The 22,397-nt window shown below is 48.3% G+C and overlaps 7 protein-coding genes across 7 annotated transcripts; 4 read left to right on the forward strand and 3 right to left on the reverse strand.

Moving 5' to 3' along the window:
- Positions 1 to 1,843: 1,843 nt before the first annotated feature.
- Positions 1,844 to 3,192, reverse strand: K444DRAFT_726354 (Clavaminate synthase-like protein; the record flags this gene model as incomplete). Its single annotated transcript, XM_024888666.1, has 3 exons — positions 2,677 to 3,192; positions 2,201 to 2,630; positions 1,844 to 2,151 (listed from the first exon to the last, which is right to left on the reverse strand). The coding sequence occupies exons 1-3, from the start codon at positions 3,073 to 3,075 to the stop codon at positions 1,844 to 1,846; spliced, it is 1,137 nt and encodes a 378-aa protein (XP_024735196.1). The 5' UTR covers positions 3,076 to 3,192.
- Positions 3,193 to 4,064: 872 nt separating this feature from the next.
- On the forward strand, positions 4,065 to 5,711 carry K444DRAFT_726358 (MFS general substrate transporter; the record flags this gene model as incomplete). The annotated part of the gene is made up of 3 exons (XM_024888667.1): positions 4,065 to 5,042; positions 5,101 to 5,191; positions 5,239 to 5,711. 3 exons carry the CDS (start codon positions 4,065 to 4,067, stop codon positions 5,601 to 5,603), a joined length of 1,434 nt encoding a protein of 477 aa, XP_024735197.1. The 3' UTR covers positions 5,604 to 5,711.
- A 65-nt stretch (positions 5,712 to 5,776) lies between these two features.
- On the reverse strand, positions 5,777 to 7,349 carry K444DRAFT_631332 (uncharacterized protein; the record flags this gene model as incomplete). The annotated part of the gene is made up of 3 exons (XM_024883346.1): positions 5,777 to 6,795; positions 6,904 to 7,197; positions 7,271 to 7,349. The coding sequence occupies 3 exons, from the start codon at positions 7,347 to 7,349 to the stop codon at positions 5,777 to 5,779; spliced, it is 1,392 nt and encodes a 463-aa protein (XP_024735198.1).
- Positions 7,350 to 8,258: 909 nt separating this feature from the next.
- Positions 8,259 to 9,691, forward strand: K444DRAFT_564303 (putative S-glutathione dehydrogenase; the record flags this gene model as incomplete). The annotated part of the gene is made up of 4 exons (XM_024877057.1): positions 8,259 to 8,390; positions 8,464 to 8,856; positions 8,910 to 9,230; positions 9,381 to 9,691. Coding segments are annotated over 4 exons (1,106 nt in total), but the record flags the coding sequence as incomplete, so codon positions are not given.
- A 2,724-nt stretch (positions 9,692 to 12,415) lies between these two features.
- Positions 12,416 to 13,887, forward strand: K444DRAFT_442464 (glycosyltransferase family 8 protein). The gene is made up of 2 exons (XM_024872848.1): positions 12,416 to 12,823; positions 12,870 to 13,887. The coding sequence occupies exons 1-2, from the start codon at positions 12,528 to 12,530 to the stop codon at positions 13,744 to 13,746; spliced, it is 1,173 nt and encodes a 390-aa protein (XP_024735200.1). The 5' UTR covers positions 12,416 to 12,527; the 3' UTR covers positions 13,747 to 13,887.
- Positions 13,888 to 15,034: 1,147 nt separating this feature from the next.
- K444DRAFT_614552 (DUF829-domain-containing protein) lies at positions 15,035 to 16,244 on the reverse strand. Its single transcript, XM_024880549.1, has one exon. It carries the CDS (start codon positions 16,124 to 16,126, stop codon positions 15,299 to 15,301), a length of 828 nt encoding a protein of 275 aa, XP_024735201.1. The 5' UTR covers positions 16,127 to 16,244; the 3' UTR covers positions 15,035 to 15,298.
- Positions 16,245 to 17,193: 949 nt separating this feature from the next.
- On the forward strand, positions 17,194 to 22,044 carry K444DRAFT_664764 (uncharacterized protein; the record flags this gene model as incomplete). Its single annotated transcript, XM_024887000.1, has 2 exons — positions 17,194 to 21,667; positions 21,716 to 22,044. 2 exons carry the CDS (start codon positions 17,194 to 17,196, stop codon positions 21,898 to 21,900), a joined length of 4,659 nt encoding a protein of 1,552 aa, XP_024735202.1. The 3' UTR covers positions 21,901 to 22,044.
- Between the last annotated feature and the right edge of the window lie 353 nt (positions 22,045 to 22,397).

Consider the following 22,397-nt stretch of genomic DNA (forward strand, 5'->3'; position numbering starts at 1 on the left):
TCCGAGTTCTTTGATTTGATCTTTATGACGGTACGTTCTGGCGCTCCGCCTATCTTTGAGACAATGCACATTCGGGGGCGGAAAGCTTGGGGGGGGGCGCAGACTGAGTGATGCGACTTGCTAGTTCACTTTGTGGAAGGAAGATACATACGATTGCTAAAAAATCATTGGGCTTGGGAGATAAGTGACATTGTGAAAACGAACATGAAAAGGTGAATGTACGATGGGTGATAAGATCCGAGAGTTCTAGGTTTTATTAATCTGGAAACCATCAGCAACTTGATTGCCCCACGGCGACCGTTTATCGCATGACATGCAGCATAATCAAGGCATTGCGACGCAGACCGAGCATCTAAGCGTCAGCAACAATGTCGTTTCTTGATTCTGATATGCGCAACTCGACCCGGGCCCTAGGAAGATCAACGTCCGAATGCTTGAAATCGTATGGGCCATCCGATCCCAATGATCTGATTGGTTCCCAGGACCCAAACTGCGATTAGCCGAGGGAAATAGGGGTTCGGCTTTGATTTCCCTGCCGCCAACGCCCCCATCAAATCTTATCCTTTGACCTTTACGACAAACAAAATATACATGCAAATACTTTCAAGAAGTTGTTGGTTGCTGCCTACGTTCTTGCTGGACAAGGGCACTCTTGCTCATGTTTTGTTTGAAAAACGTTTCGGTTTTCTTGACAGGATGCGGAGGTACAAGACATAATCGAATGGGCTGACAGTGACAACATCTCAGGCGAGAGTGAGTATACAATCTCATGCGTATGATATATGCTGGAGTGAGAATAAGATAAAGAAGAGCAGTCTCTCCGAAAACCTTTCTTGATCATCACAGCTTCAATTCTTACATTCGTTTCTGCTTCATTTTCTTCCATGAGCTGCGCTGATCACATTCAATCTTTTAGTAACACCTTCATTACAATCCTAAATTTATTCTTTTCTCAATCACCAAACTCAAGATGCATCATTCCCTCGTCTTCCTCCTTCCCCTTCTCGCATCCGCAATCCTGATGCCCGCCCAGGCAGACAACGCCTTCCCTGACGGAACAACAAGAACCTCGCAGCCGGCAATCAAGACATAGCGGCATTTCAGATAGTCTAAAGCACTGAATAGAACTACGGCGCTCTTGCCTAAGTCTAAGCTAGTATCAATGCTGTTTAGGGTGCCTTCTCCCCCGCCGTTGGCGATTGTACCCAGAATCAGGAAGGCTGGCAGTTCCAACCGCGCTGTGGCCGCTGACCTCAACAAGGTGCAGACAGCTCAGGGTAAGGCACAATGGGAAGCAAATCTGGGATGGCGACTGGGAAATAGATCTTCCATTAAATCAAGTCACAAAAGCTTTCTAACGAAGACAATCCATTATATTTCCTGTGCAGTCCTAACAAGAGTGCGCTTCTTGTCTGATATGTGGGTTGCAGTGTAAGGAATCAGGATTCAACAATTGGGTAGCAGAATTGGGATTCGACCAACGACTTCAAAGAAACTTGAGTGTGTAGAGAGTGTGATTTCCACAGAAGTGCAACACTATGACTTTTACCAGAAGTACAAAATCAGATGAAAGAATATCAAAACATCATGGAAAGATCATGGTCACATGATCCCAGTCCCTATTTGCTTAGACCACGCAATACTAAGGTCTTCTCAAATGATATAGAGTTGAGAGGTATCCAAAATGTTCCCATTCACAAAGAAGGAAGATGTCGGGAAATTAGTTACGGTCAGTCTACAGGAGCACGCGTGGAGCCGGATTGAAAAGGAGGAGCCTCTGAACTAGTCCCGAACAGGATGGCTCCGAAGCCTTGTGTCGCCGACGTCACCCACACCTTCCTTCCTAATCGTAATAATTCTGAACTTTCAACCCCCTGAACTCGAACGAAGTCCCCTCGCGTTTATCCACTACGGTCTTATGATGAACGTCCTTCACTCGGGCGCGAACATATTCGATGCCACTGACAACTGGCTCGTTAAGGTCCTTGTCTTCAGGGGTCAGGAGGCCGAGCCGGTCGAGAACAGGCGAGGGAACTGGCCTCATGGGAGTGGTATCTCCAGGCCGACTGAAGTAGAGCAGCCCCAGTCGAGCGATGTTGAGTTGGTCAGCTGGAGGCGTCACGACACGGTGAACGGTAGATTTAACGAAACCTGTTGGATGTGAGCTGGGAAGCTGTCCGGATGAGAGGGTAGTACTTACCCTTCGTCAAGAAGGTCAAGGTATCGGCAGCATTGCAGGTAATACCGCCTTCGATTGGCTTCACGTATTGCCACTTTCCTCCTGGAGTCCGGATCTGCAAACCAGCAACATGTTGCGAGAAGAGCAGAGTCAAGCTGCCGAAGTCGGTATGGCCGCCTTTCGAATAGGCCTGGGCACGATCCCACTCCTCTTGAGTTCTGACATTATAAATCATGTATCGCAAATGGTCATCTGAGTCTTCATCGTATGCGTGTGCATCCGCAAGGTAGTTCTCCGGGAGCTCAAGAATAATGGCGATAAGCACAAAAAGTTTGCGTGCAACTTTCTCCCAAACGTCGCGATGAAATTTTGAAATCTCTTCCCAGTTCTCTTTCACGATCTCATGTTTGGGCTCATTTTCATACGTCGGGATTGCCTTAGGGATGTTGAGCTTCAAGTTATTAGCACATGGTTCTTAAGATAAGGCGGAAGTATACCATCTCGATGTTCTCCTTCACTCTAGTATCCCCGATCCATCGCGAATTTTCTCGGTATCCGAAGTATTCCCCCTCAGCAAAGTTGCAAGGATTCTTGCATTTCTCTTCTAAAGGCTCCTTGAAAAATGTATTGCCAATGCTGAATTGTTTGAGAACCCGCTCATCGTCAATACCTGTGTTGACAACGACCCAGAATCCAACACGAGTGACAGCATCGTAAAGTTGCTTCGCAAGTTCTTGTTTCCCACCTGGTTCATCAAAACGAGACAGATCAATCTTCACAAGTGGCGCCCATTCAAGGTTCTCAGTTGTAGGCTGTGGACGACTCCATGGTTTAACCAAAACTCGGTTGGTAGTTGTTGTCTGAGATTCAAAGGGCTCGGTAGCTGATGGAGCCATGATGAGACAAAGAGCCTAGATCAAACAATTCACCCAAATAACGACAATGCTATAGATGTTCTGAGGCGTCGAGTAGCTTTCGCGCCGCTTAATACATCGAAAATGGATAACTCGGCAACTCAACAACATTGCCAAAGATCTGCATCGATTGCGTGCTTTGCTATTTATCACATGATTTCTAGACCATTGCCCCAAGGATTCTTTAATTTGCTGCAAAGAGCATTTCTGCCCAGACAAGCACAGATTGAAGTTCAAATACCCCGCTCTGTCATACTTTACCCTTGTATATAGGGGCTTGGCCAAAGCACGGGTGGCTTGGAAGCGGCTATCATCCTCTTCCCCACTTTCCAGCAACGAACCACCCTAGATCATTGGCAAACCCCACAATAAGATTATGTTGTGATAATACTTATCGTTGCATCACTGTTAAAAGCCGATCTTATTTGATTCATGTTCTTCCAGTGCCATAGTGCCGCATTAGTGCAGTTCTCGTTTATCTCTTGGGAACGGAAAGGAGACCAGTTTATCACCGTGAGGGGTTCTTGCATGCTGCAAAATCACGTCTCTAAAAGAAGAAGTTGAGTTGAAATGACTTTGAAAGTGGGATCGTACAATTCCGTGACAAGAGCTGTCAATAGCATCACCATTAGCAACTCACAGCCAATCTACCTACATCGTGAAAGAATCCGAGTCAACCTTCAAAGGGGAGAGTGAAATGCCGTCCCTGGAGGCCAAAAGTTTATCGCTGAGACCTTGAATGAGTAGTTCTCTTCGTGGTAATAATGGGTCTGAGCCAGTCTGCAGCTATGTCGTCTTACCGACAACGCACTCGTCATCCAGCACTGTATAATTTCTGAGCATTTATAAACCGTCGCTCTCTAATAGGAGATCTCTTTCCCTTTTTCTCCAAGGGAGTCCTTTCGCCCCCAATATCTCCGGATTCCGTAGATTTATCAAATTTCTTGATACCCTTCCAGTCTAAGAGCAAGATGAGCGTCGAGAAAGATCAGAACGGGGGGTATACTTCATACGCTACTTCTCCGCCGCGAAGTGAAGATCTCGAGGATGGCGCATCTGCCGACAGGCTCTTGGGCAAAGCATACGAAAAGAAGGTCCTGAAGAAAGCCGATTTCTGGCTTGTCTGGTTCTACTCCCTCGTGTACATCTTCCGAGTCATCGATTCCTCCAATTACTCGAATGCTGCAATCATCAATCTCGAAAACGGCACTAACATCAAGAAGCAACTGCACTTGAGCCCGAATCAATGGGCATGGACACTTTCCATCTTCTCCTACAGCTACCTGTTCTTCGAGCCCACCAACACGCTGCTTCTGAAAAGCTTTCGACGTTTACGATGGATGTTTGTCCTCATTGTGATGTGGGGTGTCTGTGCTTGCTCTTTGGCAGCAGTTCAGAACTTCAAAGGGATGATGGTTGTACGATTTGCAGTTGGCTTGGCTGAAGCTGGATTTTACCCTGCAGTTCTCTACCATATGTCATTCTGGTACAAGCCAATTGAAATGCGCTGGCGTATCGCGACCTTCTACTCTGTGGGACAATTGGCCAGCGCTCTCAGTGGACTTTTGGCCTACGCAATCGGTTTCCTGGATGGATTAGGACACCTCGCAGGATGGAGATGGCTTTTTCTCATTGAAGAACTTCCTGCAATTCTCTTGGCTTGGGTGGCACTGTTTGGACTTCCAGACTACCCCCAAACAGCTCGCTTTCCGAATGCCGAAGAAAAAGCTTTCATCTTGCATCGACTGTCCGATGCCGCACCATCGGGGGAGAAGGGACACTGGGATTTCAACACCCTCAAAGCGCTTTTCTCTGATCCGACTACATACACATTCACAGTCTACTGGATCGCTCATCGAATTGGTGGATTCGGTGTTGGTTATGCACTGCCTACCGTCATTTATCAGCTTGGCTTCACCACTACTTCGCTCTCTCAGTTGATGAACATCGTAAGTTGAGATTTGTCTACCCCCCTATCCGAATATTACAGTACTGGCTTGCCCATAGCCCCCTTATGTTTGCTGCTTCCTTTTCCTCAACCTGATGGGCTACATGTTGCACAAGAAGTGGATCAGACCTTGGACGACCGCCGTTGCGAGTAAGTGTCCCAGCTTTCCCTTTGCTCTCTCTGCTAATTCTAGGTAGTTGAATCCACCATCATAATATGTTACATACTACTTATTACTGTTCCAAACGCCACCGTCAAATACCTCTGCCTCATCGTCGCAACGTCCTGTGCCGGTTCTGCGTACCCAGTCATCTGGCCCGAACGCATCAGAGCCCTCGACGGCACGGTGGCTGCTGGTATCAGCATCGGTTTGACCAATGCATGTGCTCAGTTTGGTAGAATCGTCGGTCCACATGTCTACAGCACTATTTTCGGACCGGGGTATCATGAGTCGTATGTCATTTGTCTCTGCTTCCTTATTGTGGCGATCTCAGCGATCCTGTTGTCGTGGCTGCTGGTTTGGAGGAAGGATAGAAGACTCGCTGCTGCTGCGGAGGTATAGAAGTTAGGTGAGGGCTGAAGGGTTGAAGGGTTGAAGTCAAAAGCCTGTTGATGGCTATCTCAGCCTATGGGGCCAGAAAAACCCGGTGAAGTAGAAACAAAAGCATTGCCCCTCGTAAAAGGGCTATCAGCAAATAGAACCGTATCGCCTTGATTAGCATTATTCTATGTATCCTACCCAAAAGATAAGCTTCCTCCGCCTGTAGTTTGGACATCCTCAACAATGGCGCCGCTATTCTTCTCATCCTCATTCAACTCTATGATTTCCTTTTGAGAGACCGCCAGTTTAGCTTCAGGACACCACTCATACATCTGCTTCACCCTCTCCTTTCCAAGGATATCCTTTTGCACATCCTTACTAACACCATGGTAGCCCATCGGTCTCTCACCCCACACAAGATCGACTGCAAACTCTGAAGCCCTCTTCTCATCTGGAAATCGTCCACCAAGAGTCTTCATCTTCCTGCAAAACCAGACATCCTCGTATTCCCCATCCTTTGTTCCTCCACCCACATCGTCCGCAATATTATACGTGCTGACGACTTTCCGCGCAAGGGACACATTTCGAAGGGAGAGTCCGCCGTTGAAAGCCCCTGGAACCCAAGGGTGCCACGCGCCGACGAAGTCGTACCCGAAGAAGTCTTCTACCTGTCGTCCGCTGTTTGCGCATAATATACTGTCGGTTTGGAAGTTGAGCATGTATTCAGCAGGTCCCATTTGCCCCCAGAACCATTCCGACGCGAGGAAGTGGCTGAGGCCCAGGTAATTCCCTAGATAGGGATCGGTGGGAAGCTCGATGATCTTAACTTGTCCGGAATTTACAAGGCGTTTGAAGGGCTGTGAGCCGTGGCCGAATGCTGAGAGTGTGCTGACAGTCGAGGCGCGCGTGAAGAAGAGGATGGGCCATTCGGGCCCCAGGATGCTTGCGAAGTGGAGGATAAGTGGGATGAGGGTTTGTAGAGGACGTGTCTCGACGATCACAGCGACTTTCTTGCCGATTGGGAATAAATCGCCAGATGCTGAATTGGGAGTTGTTAAACCATGGCTCAACGGAGCAAGCAGGCTCGAGAGGGATCGGTGATTCCCATCGTCATCGATTGTCCTCCACCAATATGTCGTCGCAGTGATGATGAAAATGATGAAGCAAGAGAGAGTGACAATCGCAACTGGCCGTCCCCTCATGATGGCGAGGTCTACATATCGCGAGGACTCTTGGGAACAGATGAACAAAAGACAGGAGACACACGCGGCCGTTAGAAAGGGAATTGCATAGTCAAGGTTCGTAGTAGCGTCTAACTTACCTATGTAGGACATCGGCCCGTGATTGGCAGGGCTGTGCCCGCCACTCGCCACACCGTCCGGTATGTGATGCGCAAAACGCGTTGTGGCATGCATGTTTGTCTCAACCACAAATTGCGATGTGCAAATTACTCGAGTAAGTTTATAGCTCAACATGTTTTCGAACAGGTTTTGTTTTGCTTCAAACTTCTCCTGCTGTGATTGACGAGCCTGGTACGCCTCCGATGCACCGATACGGCGGATCCCTGCTCCTGAGTGCCTCCTGCCCTGACCATGCCCTCCTCGCTTGGCTCTTGCTGTAAAAAGGGGCAATCCTTTTAAACGAGGAACGAAGAACGGCTTCTGAGGCTACAATAATGATCACCATACACTGTTGCATCGAATCGATTACTCCTTTCGCCGGCAAGGGTAGCTTTCCGCCCGACTGAGGAAGCCTATGTCGCCACATTTCGGCCGACACTATGCGAATGCGTAGGGCTGAGGGCTGATGCGTGACATTATCTGTCAGCTTGAGGCTATAACCCCTGGATTCCCACACCCGGCTGCCCAAGAACTAGAGGGGTTTGTGTCTCTGGAATGTAGGGTTAGCAAATTTTTAATGAATTAATTATTATTTAATCGGCTTAGCGTATATATATAATAATGGGCTCACCCTTATTATCTGCATTATTTTATGCGTAAATTTATGATTTTTATTGAAAATAACGGTGACGTGGAATAGTGAAAAGGACTAAAGCTATATTTCTATTCCTCTCCTCCCACTCATATTAATATCCTCTAATACTAATATCTAGTTAATAAAAGCACTGATATCTGACCTGATATGTAGGAAGAATCTTTCTCCAAGGCGAGAGAAGTATATGTCAAGGGCATTAATTTCTAGCCCTTGGTTGACTTGATTCAAACCCTCCTCCGGACCCCCTTAATATAACGCTTAATCGGCTCAAGAGCGTTATATTTAATTGTATCTTAATCGAGTAGTCATTAAATTTAATTGTCCACCCCTACTGGAATGGAAATATGGAATCCTGAAGCTGAGGGAATACGAGAGATCGTGACAGAGTAATCGTGCGTCTCATCTCATCTCATCTCATCTCAAGCGTCTTGTGACTGCGTCTTGTGGCTGCCTCTATTCTGGGAGAACGTCAGGGTCTTCTGAATAATATAAAAGAAATAAAAAGAACCTCTCAGTTTTCTGGTTTGTCTGAAAGTCATCTGCTGTCAAGGACATAGCTGCATTTTCACATCAAACCATCTCTTCTGGCCGAATTTCCATTAAGAATATTTTCCTCAAGTTAAAGGCACATCCAATTCATTAACATGAAGCATTCCCATCCGCACAACGGCAATCATGAGACAATGAAAGCCGTCGAATTTGACGGGAAGCCTTTCTCCATGAAAGTCAAAACCCTGCCCATCCCCAAGATCACCCAGCCTACCGATGCTGTAATCCGAGTAACATCTTCCGGAATCTGCGGCACTGATCTCCGTAAGTCCTCATTCCTCAAAGCACTCTCTCCAATTTCTCATCTCGTGTACTAAACCCATAATCCGTCTTCCAGATACCTTCCACGGCCGCTTCCCCGTCAAGCCCCCGATGACAATGGGCCACGAAATCGTCGGCGTCGTACACGCAATTGGTTCCAAAGTCCACGACCTCAAAATCGGCGACCGCGTAATCGTCTCCGCTGTAGTCTTCGAAGACGGCCTCGAAGGCGTTGATCCCGTGATCGGCGGCCTGGGGGTCGGGACCCTCCCTGGACTGCAACAGTTCAACGGCGGTCAAGCCAATTTCGTCAGGGTACCGTTCGCAAGTGAAAATTTGCTGCTGCTGCCGACGGGGAAGCAGCATGAGTTGGATTATGTTCTGTTGGCGGACATCTTCCCGACAGCGAATTGGGCGTTGGACTGTTCTGGCTTCGTGTTCGGGGATGTAGTAGTTGTTTTTGGTGCTGGTGAGACTATACGATTGGGATCGTGGGTTCCTGGTTGACTGACGAATGTATAGGTCCTGTTGGGTTACTCTGTGCTTATTCTGCTTTCCTTCGTGGGGCTAGCAAGGTCTATAGCGTTGATCGTGTGCCGCAACGCCTTGCCAAAGCAAAGAACATCGGCGCCATACCCATCGATTTTAGTAAAGGAGATCCCGTTGCCCAGATTATGAAGTACGAGCCCGAAGGTGTTGACCGTGCCTGTGATTGCATCGGCTACGAATGTGTAAATGCGGAGGGCGTCAACGAGGGTAACCTTGTACTCACACAAGCTATTAATGTCGTAAGAGCTGGGGGTGGAATTGGGGTGATTGGTGTTTATATTCCCGAGGATGCTGGTAAGTGATGTCTCTTTTGACTAATTCATCGCCATGAGGGACACGACTGACGGCGTGAAATTTCAGGTGGTGCTACTCTAGCTTTGAAGAAAGGCATCTTCGAAATCCCATTCGGCGAATCTTGGCTCAAGGGCCAGAGCATAAAGTCAGGTATCGTCCAGCTGCGCCAGTATCAACCTGCACTCAAGCGACTTATCGAGAGCGGAAGGGCAAAGCCTAGCTTCATTTTTGATAGAGAATTGCGGATTGAGGACGCAGCGGAAGCGTACAAAGAGTTCTCGGATCACGATTTCATTAAGAGTGTGATTCGTCTTGATGGTGGTGAGAATGGCAGCCTAATCGACAACGAAAAGGTTGAAGAGAAGTCATCAGCGCAGAAGAAGAGAACGAGGAACGGTGCACATGCTTAGAATGATTTGCGAGTATCTGAAAACAGAAAACAAAGAGCAGCTTGGCTGATTTTGGTGGTTTGGACATGTTTCTGGTGTTTTATTTTATAGCAAATGTCAAATGTGAAACATGTCAGAATTGCTGCTTTGTGAGCCTTCCTTACGAAGTTGTTCCTCGTGGCTTGAACTCACACCTTCTCGCTAAGCATACGCCGGTTGTATAATGTACGGTATTCTGAGCGTGTAGGGACGCTCTCTAGAAGCCCCATTTGCGAGGGACGCCCAGTCCATTGCTGATTTCTTTGATCGGGCTATCTTTTTTCGACTTGGCGACATAGACAAGTATATCCACTGTCGGACGGACAAGCGTGGATAATTTCGCAACGGCGTATGGCGCGAGAGACTGGATGTCTCTAGTCGTGGAACCATCTCCGTCTAATAAGGTTGTGTTAAAATGAAACTACCGAAGTTTTGAGTCTGCAGAAAGCCGATGATAGGGGAGCCCTGCCGCAACTTCCGGACCTGAATATACCCTGGCAGCCCTGGCAGGGTATAGATAGCAATACTATGTCACTTAGAATTAAGCAGATGGTGTACGAGAGGACACATTTGACTAGCCTGTGGACCTGTGGAGACATCGGCAGAAAGCACCCTCGGGAGAATAGATTGTGGTACCAATAGCACTTCACCCCAGTTTCTTGGTGAAATCGGACAAACTTTGAGGGAATAAAAAAGGTCCAGCGCTTGGTTGTACAACCGCGAGTTCGGTCGCAATGCCTTGATCAAATTCGGAGTTGGTCTGCCATCTGTCCATTCTAGCAGATCCTATCTAAATACAACTTCCCGGAGCTCAACTGGAAGCCTAATGATATCAAACTTTGGAGAGCTGTCATCGCGTTTTTTTTTTGACTTGCTTTTCGAGGTGCTTGCTTGGGGTGATATTCCCTTGGCCTGACTTCGTGAATGACTGCTACTTTCTCCCCATTAGCTCCGAGAACTTGTTGCATAGAACCTTATCATGGGAGAAAACTTCGTCGTATGAGCATTCAAGTTCATGGTTACGTTTGGGGACGGCATATTGGAAATGCAAACAAGGAGACTATTCCGGACGACGCGTTGCAAATTTTCATCGTTGCACAATCAATCGCCCTTGCATGCTTGAGCCGAAACACCAACAAAAAGCAAGGAGTAGACCTAGATTGAAGTTCTGCAGCCCCAAATATGGATTTCTTTCGAGAAACCAAAAACACGACTTGACGGTAAGCATGGAGATGTATTCACAATTCTTGAGATATGCTTGGTGCACAGAAGTAAAAGTGATCGGCAACTGGTGCAAGGTCCCTCGAGATCGGCTGATCTTTATTCGAAAGGCCTATCAGCTTCGCGGTGTCTTGATTTTAGCCGCATGTGTCTACTCGGTACACGAGGACGATAAAAAAGTCCGTCTGGAACGCGATAGTTATTGGATTCGGGTCGCGTTTCTTGCGAAGCGGATTCCTCCTCTGGCCCAAGGTGGTGATCAGGTTCCGGATCGAAAGTTGTCACCCTTGCTGGGATGAACCTGTAGCATTTACAGGACCTACCACGGCAGCTATGCAACAGCTATCGTGGATTGAGGTCAAGAAACTGTAGACAGTTTTCTTCCCAGAAAAAGAGCACATGGTAAAGGTGGTTGAAGTATAACTTGGCAGCGAAATATTCAAGCACGATTCCCCACTTAATACTGCGCCAGTACATGGCGTCTGTCCATGTCAATGTTCCATTGCCTCCTGTATCCCAGAGGACAACTACGTGGTGCGAGTTCTGAGATTCTACCCATTAGTGTAGTACGTCAGTGGCCCTCTTGGTGTTTTTCAGAAGGTACTCAAGATCCAGGATCCATTCGCGGTTGGGGCATAGGCTTTCCAGTTACAAATAGCCAGTGGGATCTCAAGAGTTAATTTTCCCAGCAGTGGAAGCAGGGCGATGACGACTCGTACAAACAACAAAAGCTGCTTCTCATCCAACAAGAGTCTTTCGTCTCGGAAGGTGGACAATAGCGTGAGGGCGCGAATGTTGGAATACTGAAAGGTTGAGAGTACTCGAGCCGGAAGGTCAGACTAGAATGAAAAGCTGTCCTTGCGGAGTTTTGTTCTGCGACCATCAGAGAGAGGGGCTAACATTTGAGGTTAAAAGCGAATGAACCTACCCGTACCAAAGATCAACAGATATCGCCTTCCTGAGAACCCATTTTGGCATTGCCCAAACTTTGTGCTCGTTATTATCTGAAATAGAGACGGTTCTCAAGAAGTAGAAAACCGCCAATGCTTGTTGATAGATTCCAGATTCCGGCCGTAGAGCTTTGATCAGGTCTGGAGTTTGGCCAATAGGCTAGTCTTGCACATATTCTCGAACTATGAGGATCTGAATTTCAATTGGAAGGTTTAGAAAGTGGAACTTCGAGTCTTTGGCGTTGCTCGAGCTCGGGTAGAGGGAGAACGGAGGCTAGCTTTCGTGTCTCCAAGGAGGCAATTGCTCCCAGAATTCGAGGAATGCCATCAAGTTCGGATAATCGTGTCGATAAGGACCGCACATCGAACTCCATGTTGTTCCCAGTGATCTAAATAAGATCGGATTTGTAACCATGTTTTCGTGAACTCCACGAGATGCTGGTGGAATTGTATTTTCACGTTACACGGTGAAGTGCTTGTTTGGCTGGGTTTGAAGATGACACCCCCACCGGCAAAAAGAAAAAAACGGACGGCAAGGGTCTATTTTTAGAGTCTTGGGCCGCATCTCTCGCCCGCACCATGTATCGACAACACCAAGATGCCTCCCACCAGGAAAATCCCCGTTTACAGGACCGTTCCGGTGTACCCTATGCGCGGAGGGAGTGTCGGTTCAATGCGATCGGGAAACGTATGAGTCCATGGCCAATTATCACTACTACCAACGACGAATCCGGCGCCTTGTCTCGCAGTCTCCCATCCAGATCCTCTCAGTATGCTGCCTTTTGTTCTTTGCGATCCGCTGGGTGCTGCAGCATAATCATGATGACGACGATGGCAATCGCGCCCCTATTGCAAGGCCGGTGAAAAAGGTGGAGGACCCGAGCATCGATTGGAGCAAGCTATACTACGCGCAATATGTCACATCAGCCGAGTACCTCTGCAACGCGCTGATGGTATGGAGCGAGATTGAGGACATTGGAAGTCGTGCGCAGAGGCAAGGCGACTCTCAAATATACAGTTCCAGAGCTAATTGCCCATAGGATCATGCTTTACCCCTCCTCCTGGGACCCCAACGAAATCGACGACGTCTCCCCCTCGCAAGACCTCACGCCAATCGCACGTCTCCTCCAACAAGCTCAGAAGGACTACTTCGTCAAACTCCAACCTGTCGACGTCCTCCACCAAAACGGCACAAAAGAATCAACCTGGGCCGATTCCTACACCAAGCTGTTAGCCTTCAACCTCACATCCTTCGACCGTGTGCTAGCCCTGGACTCGGACTCCGTCGTCCTCCAAAACCTCGACGACCTCTTCCTGCTCCAAAAAGCACCACTGGCAATGCCCTTCGTCTACTGGGGCGAGCCAACCGGCTGGTCCTTCTCCAGCCAAATGCTGCTCGTCACCCCATCCGCCTCCTCCTTTGCTTCAATCTCCTCTGCAATCGAGAAAGCAACGCCGGATGACTACGATATGGATATCCTGAACTCGCTCTTCAGAAACCATATCCTGCGGATCCCGCAACGACCGTATAACCTGTTGTCTGGCGAATTCCGACGAAAAAATCATGCGCACTACCTTCGTTCGCATCCTCGACCTTCCTCGCGAAATCAGAAATGGGATCCGGATTTCGTTCTTGCGGAAGCTAAATTTTTGCATTATTCAGACTGGCCGATTCCGAAGCCGTGGATGCGTGCGACGAAAGAGGTGTTGAATAAATATATGCCGAAGTGTGTACAGAGTGAATGGTTCGGGGCGAGCGACTGCAGGGATCGGGCGATTTGGTTGAAGCTGTATTTTGATTTTGCAGTGAGGAGGCAGGCAGTTTGCGGTGAGGGCTTTGAGCTACAGAGTCAGGAATTACCGCCTGATTCGGTATATAGGCATGGGAAATGGTTTCATCCGGATGAGGTGGGATGAGAAGGGGGTGGATCTTGGAAAGTGGTTGGACATTAGTTCGCTTATATCCCCCCGCCCCCTTTTTATTTTATTTTAGTAATGTAAACAATGCAAAGCATCGTGTTTATGATGGAAGCAAAGCAAAACAAAGAATTTTATTGTATTGATGTTCCAGGCAAAGCAACGCAAAAAGCTCCACCTAACCGACCCTGGAATGGCCCGTTGTGAAGAACGGCAGAGGAGAAGCATCCTATCCCTATTCAATGCCCGCAGCATACTATAACCACGTTCCTGCAGCCGTCTACCATGCAAATATCAATTTCCCACAAATCAGTGCTTTCACAACCAACTCCACGCCAGTGTCCCAACCACTGCCTTTACACATCACCCCATCTCTCTCATGTTACAATTCCCAGTAACCCTTCACCAGAAAAGCCGCATATCCCGCAAGTCCCCCAAGGACACCCATGCTCCCAAAATACCCCACCGGCCTACCGATCCCATTATTGCCAAACTTACCTTGGAGTCTCAATCTACCCTCAGCCTGTGCGATAGGGGGCGCGAGGAGAGAGGCCATGATATAGTTGAGCGTCTTGCGGTTTCCGCCGTTCAGTTCTGCGGTGATGAGGAAGATGAAGGCGAGGGGAACGGTGTCGAGGAAGTTGGAGTGGCAGCGGATTGCGACTGGGGATGTTAGTCTTGCTTCAGAGTTCTAATACTGTTTTATAAAGAATAAAAATTGTAAGAGAGTATAAGAATAAGTTACCCATGGAGAGGATCGGGCTTGGGTCTGTATGTTGGATTGGCAGCGTCTTTTGCGGTCTGGGGATTTGGATTGTTAGAGAAGTGATAGGCGGGGAATGAGGGAGGGGAAATGGGAACAGACAAAAGTGCTGGTATGTCCGATGAAGACTTCGGTCTTCAAGCGTTGTGCAACGTTGCGGCCCGAGAGGAGCAGGTAGTAGAGGGTGAAAGGTGCAATGGCTGGATAGTTGTTAGTTTATTGTACAGAAGTAGGCGGATAAATGGTAAGGTGAACCGATGATAGGGCAGATAGGTCGATAGGATTTATGCGTTGAGGGGAGAAGATGACTTACGGAGCAACTTGGAGACAGGAAGACCAACTGTTGAACCCATTTCGATGTTTTGAAGGGGTGTTTGTTTGCTCCTTGTGATATTGTTGTGAAGTGAGAAGTAGCTTGGAAACAGATGCAATGGGGGAAAGGTGCAATTGAAGATGAGGGCGTGAACAGGAAGATGGATCTCTTGTGAGACTCGAAGAAGAAGAAAGTTTATTCGCATAGGATGCTGCGCTCCTCAGATCTCGATCTCACCTTTTCCACGAATAAGAAAGATCCAGCTCCAACTTTGCCTTAGCTTCCTTATCCCCACGTACAACTTCATGTAGCACAAAGTACCCAAAGCAAAATGAGGCTTAGATTCAAGCCGAAGAAGACGCAGACTGGAGAACTGGCAGATCGACGATGAGATGCCGACGCCCACGAGAGTTGAACAAAGCCACAACGTTCTATCATTTCCTGAACAACGCCACAATCGATCTATCAATTTTCTTCTATGAAACCATACTCCAAAGCCTCCGTACAATACCCCAATATCTCTCCGGGTCTTGAATCATATGTGCAGCATGCCCGCTTGTGAGAAACTTCTCTCTAGAAACCGTGTAACCAAGTGTCTTGGCCTCGTCTGCATGTTCCTCTACATCCTTCGGCTCGACTATGTCATCTGCCTCACTGTAGATATATAGCCTTGGCGCATCAAGATCGAACAAGCTCTTATCATTTGTCGCTAACCGCATATCTTCCACAACATCCACGGTCCCCGTCAACAAGTACCTGAGCTTGAAGATGGGGTACGCGATGTAAAGCATAAGAGCCGCAATGGCTCTTAATATCATGTTCTTGGGCAGGGTTACCATAAAGGCTCGCACCTGTGCTTGCAACCGTGCATATCCAGGCACACTGTCAAACACAGTCGCTGTCATGGGCAGAGCTTTCCCCATTTTCTTCATGTAACACTTTGCAATATGCACTGTTGTGAACCCTCCGCCGTTCGAGAAGAAATGCAGAAGGAGCTTCGCGTTCGGTGGCAGCGTGTAAAGAATGTCGAGCGCAGGCGAGATGCGTTTAATATTCGCGGCATTGGAGGAGAGCGCAGCGTCGTAGGAGCTTGTCGTGATAGCCAAGATCGAGGCAGATGGATACAACTTCTCGTAGCCTGAAGTGTACTTCGCAATGTGTCGAGGTTTCGCATCCATCCATCCCAACAGGAGGACAAAATCCGGATCTTTGGAGGGTGTTCTGGCGGCCGGCTGGTGGTACCAAATAGACGCGTTGAGACGAGAGAAATGCTCAAGTCCCGGAGGGATTTGGGACTGTGACATCTTCAGGGCTCCTGCTTGCTTCTTGTCCGAAGTGAGCAGAAGACAGCTGGGCCTACCTTGGGTCTTATACCTTGCAAGTTGTCAGACGGAAAAGGGAGACAAGCTGTCCGTCCCCGGGTGCGAGAGTTGTGGTTGTCCGTTCCCTTTGCCTTGCTGAATTGTGCCGAGGTCCAGGGACGGGTCATCCTGGGCCATCATCGACCTATCCTGAATGAAGCCCCGTCGGCGATCCGGGGTAACTCCTTCACCGACCTCGCTTCCTCCATCAATTAATATCCAGCATCTTAAAAAGTGCCAGCTTCATCAAGGAGAGCGGGAAGACAGACAAGTGTCATGTTTCTTCGGATAGGAGATGTCGTTGGGATAAAAGTCTGCTGGATTTCCAGCAAGCCGTCACTATCCTTCCAGTCCGCGTGCCCCTTTTCCACCCCAGCAACAGTCTTCAAACCCGGAACGATTACGCAGACAGCAGTCTACCAAAAATATGGGCATCTTGAGTTTAAATTTGAGAATTGGCGCCATAACTGTGGTTGGAGTCACCTGCAGCGGCCATCTGTCAAGTCCAAATGCCATGTTCTGGAAGGGCATTCAAGAGTACTTAAGCTTTCTATTACCATGTGCCATGTTCTATCACAAGCTTTCCCCCAAAACCCTCCTAGTCCAGAATATTGGAGTTTCTTTCAGATTCCTAAGTGGTATACTTCGCGATAGCATCACATTGTGTTTCTTTCATCACCTCATTTTTTTTCTTTGACCGATTTCAGACAATGTCTTCATCCTCCCATAACGACTCGGCAATAGCGGTTCACATTCCCCCGAACAAAGAACACACGCTCTATGACTCTAGCATTGAAGTCATGCCGCAAGCAGGAGTGTTGAGTTTTTTCCCCAGAAGGGTTGTGAGCCTTGACAAAGCATGCCAGAGTACTCATATGTTGACACCGCCGGTTTTCAAACATATCACCATCTTTTCGTCTCACAGTCTGCACTTCCCTGATAGAATTATATCGTTTCAGCTCAATATAAGTTGTCTCGGTTCATTGAGATCGAGAACCCAGATCCCAACGATGTCTGTACCAGGCCATGTCTCGGCGCAGCCGTCCAAAGATGTTGCTAATAAACTCGCACTTATCAAAGCCAGAATCACAGATGACGGCACCGATTCAGTCCAAGTCCTTCTGGGCGAGCTTCAAAATGCTCTCCAAGAAGTCGAAGAGAGGAAAAAGATCGAGGTAACCTTGAAACAGCAGGTGAAAGTCCACGAACCAGCTTCATTCTCTCTTGGAGGGGCAATGGAACTCCAAAACAACAATGTGGAAGCTCGCAAGATTCGTAGTGACAATTGCTCGGCTCTCGAAGAGCTTCATGAAGAATTCAGCAGAGCTCTGGATGATGTTGAGAACGACAATCCAGGGCTGGACATTTCAAGGCTCGCCTCGATAGCTCTGAAACTCGGCGTTTTGAAGAAAAAGGTTGTGCGATTTGAATTCTATATCGATGCCAATACCGAAACGCAATTCAACCACCAAAAGAAGCGCACTGCCATCCACAGAAATTGGGCCGCTGTCCTCCGAACCGAGAGGGACATCGCTCAGACAGCCTTTGCTGCAATCCAAAGATCCGCGCTCGAGACAATTGCCAATGTACATAACCCTAATGAGTTCAAGTCATTGGAGGCTAAACTATCCCTTGATAGAACCGTCGCAATCGCTCTGGTGGAGTTGCAGGCTCTTGGCGCTCACCTGGAGACAGCAATGAAGCCAATCGAACCAAGAGACGAGGATGATGCTGCCGACGCCGCCAAAGATGAGAACACACAGCCGATAGTCAACACTTATGGGCTCGACCAAGTGCTTGATAGTTTCCGCAAGACAGTTGAACACACGATAACCATAGGCAAGATCCTTCGAACACTACCAGCAATTCCCCAATACGCAGAACGACCTTCAAAAACCGTGTTCGCCGTCATGAGAGACGCAGATAAGAGAGCCTGGGATGGAGAAGCCAAAGTCAAAGCCAAAACAGCAGAACTGGCATTTGCTACGAAAACTTTGGAAACCGACCTTTGTAATCAGAAGCTCGAGCAATTCCAAGCCAATGGAACTATCCAAACTAACGCTGACGAGATAATCTTGTCAGCATACCTTGAGATGGCCAAGTCCAACATCGCGAGCGGTCAGATCCTCATCGGTAGACTCGGATGTTTAGAGCGCTGCATCGGGGATGGCGAAACTAACAGCAAGCGTAAACGGGCCTGCGATGGTTACCATGCTGGCGTGAGCCCCGAAGTCCTCCAAGCCCTCATTCAACGTTTGGCGGACGAGATACCACCACAAGCCGATCTCGTCGCCAAGATCAGGGAATTGTTAACTATTCTCAGGGCCAGATTGGAACAGCGGGTTCGAGATGTATCTCCTCAGAAGAAGTTATCTTCAGGGTTGCAGGATGAAGGAGATGAGATGAGCAACACCGGCGATCTTGACACACATGCACTACTTCAAATCAACATGGCCAACATCCAAAATGGAGAAACCTTGATTAACCGCATCGCCGAGCTGGAATCCGAACTCCACAATCACAGAGCTCATTCTTCAGGAGCGCCGGGGGGTGACGAAGATTGTCCGAGGAAGCTTGAAGTGGCCAAGAAGCAAATCCAAATTCTTACCAACAGACTCGCCGAACTTGAAGCAGAATTTCAGGGGCCCCAATTAAGAGATCTGATCAACAGCAGAGTCGCTGACCTCGAATCTCAACTTGCTGATCTCAACAGCCAATCAGAAGAACAAGCAAGATCCGCTGCTGGAGAGGATTGTCCAAGAGAGTTTGAGCAGGCGAAAAAGCAGAACCAAGACCTAATTAACAAAATCGCCGACCTCGAGTCTGAACTTCATACTCTCAAGAGCCATTCCCCTGTAGCAACAGGCGGCGACAAGGACTGTCCGAAAGAGCTCGAGAAGGCGAAGAAGCAGTTGAAGTCTCTTGTTGCCCCACTGAAGAGCAAGCAAGATGAGCTCAAAGAGCTAACCAAACGGTTGCGCACCGATTTTGCCGAGTACCTCGATGAGGAATTCGAAAGTGCTAATCCAACCCATTCCAGGATTAAGGAAGTGAAGGACCAGATCGCAGCCTTGAGAGCCAAGGTCGAGAAACTCGAGAAAGAGAAGTTCGAGGTGGAACGACGTCGCGATATTTGCTACAACTACAATCTTGATATACTGGAGCCAACCGTCACAGCTTTAAAGCAGGAGATCAGGAGACTGAATCTCGAGATTATAGATGGGAAGATCGACAGGATCCACAAAGAATCGCTCCTTGAGGAAAGGATGAAACTTTTGGCGGAGCTGGACGCCTATCGACAGGGCGAAACTGTTGTATGGGGTGCGGAGCCCGACATGGATTGGGGAACATGGAAATACCAAGCTATCTTAGCTAAGAACCTTGATCTGAAGAACCGGTTGAAGATCTGTGAGGAGGCTCGGGGCAATACAGTTGAGGAGGAAGAGTCAGGCTCAGACGTGGACGAGTCGGCTTCGGATGACGAGGACGAGGAAGAACACCATGCTCTGCTGCGCTTCTACGAGAATCTGTCAAGGGATCAGCTGATCAAGCTCTTGGCGAGGCGAACCTTCTTTCAAGCTCAAGTTGCATTCCTGACCGATCAGAGAGACCTAATGATGCAGAGCGACGAGCTTCGGCAACGTGGGTGGATCGAGGAAAATGCACAGCTGAGGATCAAACATGCGTCAGAGATGTCCGAGAAAGACGAGGCCTTCGGGGTGCAGAACGAGAAGGTCGCCAGTTTGAAAGCTGATCTTGCTAGTTTGAAGATCAAGTTGCAAAATTGTCGGGAATTCAGAGACAATGTCCTCAAACTTGGAGTCGAAGAACCAGAGGAACCCCACGACCTGGAAGGACTTGATAACGAGGCCCTTATCGAGGAGATTGTTGAGCTGCAACGCAAGTTGAAGGCTCTTGGGATCAAGTATGAGGAAGCTGTGAGGAACGACCAAACATTCTTCAGTGACTCCGAGCTTGACGAAGACTTGGAATTCCAAAATCCCCGTCAACAGATCCGGGACCTGAAAGAGACTCTGGAGGAGGTCAGGACAATGCTGGAGAAATGCAAGAAAGAGCATGAAAAGAAGGTTGAAAACCCTGAGGAAGCTGAATCCATGGCTGTTCTGAAGAAGGGAGTTCAAAAAATTAGGGATGAACGCGAAGATGCCACCGACAAACTGGAAAAGTGTGAGGAAGAAGTAGACCGTCTGATAAAAATGCTTCAAGCCCAAGTAGCCATTCGGCAGCGGGACTTGGACACAGACAAAGAACTAGAAAAGGAACAGGCGCAGAAAGAAGCTAGCTACAGAGGGACCATCTGGGAGCTAACGGAGAAGCTGAGTAGCAGTGAAATTGCTCACGAAGCAATGGCCAAGAAGTTCAACGATCTTCTTGCGCAGGCAAACAAAGATCTTTCTGACTGCCTGGAAACACGGGAAACGGGTATCCAGGGAACGGCTTGCCTGAAAGAAAGTTTGAAGGAACGCTGCGAAGAAATCGAACGATTGGAAGCTGCGCTTGCGGGCCAAGACCAACCCGTCCCGGAGCAGGTGCAACCACTAAAGGATCAAGTTGCAAGACTGAAGAAAGAGTTAGCAGACTGCCAAAAACATGCCACTACTAACGATGAGTATATTGATGCTCTTAATGAGGATCTGGACTATTGCCAAGAAGACAAAGACAAACTCCAGGAGCAGCTCGCGACACAGAAGCAAAAGTGCGAAGCAGAGAAGGCGGCGCTCCGCCAGAAGCTTCAGTATTTCGTGAAGAAGGCAAACACTGCTGAAGAAACGGACGCCATTTCTCACGGTGTCGAGGAGCTCCAGAACCAGTTAGCTCAAGCAGAAGCTGAGCTCGAGGCGGAGAAAAAGAGGGCGGAGTCATCTCGGAAAGCTGCAAATAAGAATTTCGAATCCTGGCAAGAAGAGCGCTTGAAAAAAACGAAGTGCGAAGAGAAGTTGGCTGATCTCAATGCTCAATATCCCAGCACAGGACTGAGAAGTCGGAAGAGACCAGCTCCAAACCAGCCGGATGAGAACCTAGAGGATTGTGTAGCTGAGGTCGCAAGACTTAGGCACAAGATCGCTGGTCTTGAGGTTGAGATAACACGTCTGACCAAGCAGGTGGACGCATACGAAGAGGAAGACGACGACGGCGAAGACGATGATGACGACGTCAAACAATATTCCCAGAAACAGGGGAACGCAAGTGACGGTGCTGGCGAGAACAGCCCCCTGCCCATGGATGATAACGACTTCGATCCTCATCTAGCATGCAACGAAGAGATCGAGGCATTGAACAACCAAATAATCGCCCAAAAAGAAAAGATCGCTGCTCTCGAACAGCAAGCAGCAAATGATAAGCTGCAGATCGACGCCCTGAACCACAGCAACACCGACAAGTCGCAGAAATATCAGAAGTTCTCAGCTCTCATTGACAAGCTGAAAACAGAGCTGGAGGATTTGCAAACGAGACTTTTTGAATGTAAGCTTTTTGTTCCCCAAATTTATAGAAATATGCTAATATGCGTAGGCGCTTTTGAAACTTGGCAAGAGCGTAGAGCTAGGATGAGGAGCTTGGCGGCGGCGAATAGGGGCCCACGAGGCCCGAGTGTTCATCGAATTGATCCGGCGCTTGCTCAGATTGAGGAGTGGAATAGAAGCGGGTGGTGGAGGTCGGAGCGGGATAGACCTGGGAAACGGCGGAGGACGAAGTGATTGGGGGTAGGAATGAAAGTCACTTTTTAGATAGGTGTATGGAGTTTTGATGCTTGAGATTCTGCAGACAATGGAACCCTTGTCTCTCTATTGGTTTTTTTGTATTTTGTTCCCGCTCTCTACGTGAAAGTACCACAACTCTCGGGACATTTGAGATGAAGCAGATATTGAATGCACCCTGCATATGGAAACATTGGGTCGGAGCGGTTTCGAATATACCATACCTGAGGGTACATCTAGGAAGGAACGGGTTCTCAGTGTCCCATACATTATGGGACATTGGGGAGGAGTGGATTTTAATGTACCACACTTTGAGGTTTCAGAAGGGAATGAACTTTAAATATGTCCTACCTTAAGAGGTATATAGGGACTAACAACATTCAAGTGTACGCAACTCGAGGGACATTCAAGGGGGAGTGGTTTTAAAATGTACCTTATCTCAAGGGACATTCAGTATTTAGTTAATTGTTAATATACCACAGTTCAAGGGACTTTTA

The sequence above is a fragment of the Hyaloscypha bicolor genome, assembly GCF_002865645.1.
Source record: "Hyaloscypha bicolor E unplaced genomic scaffold K444scaffold_98, whole genome shotgun sequence".
Lineage (NCBI taxonomy): Eukaryota > Fungi > Ascomycota > Leotiomycetes > Helotiales > Hyaloscyphaceae > Hyaloscypha > Hyaloscypha bicolor.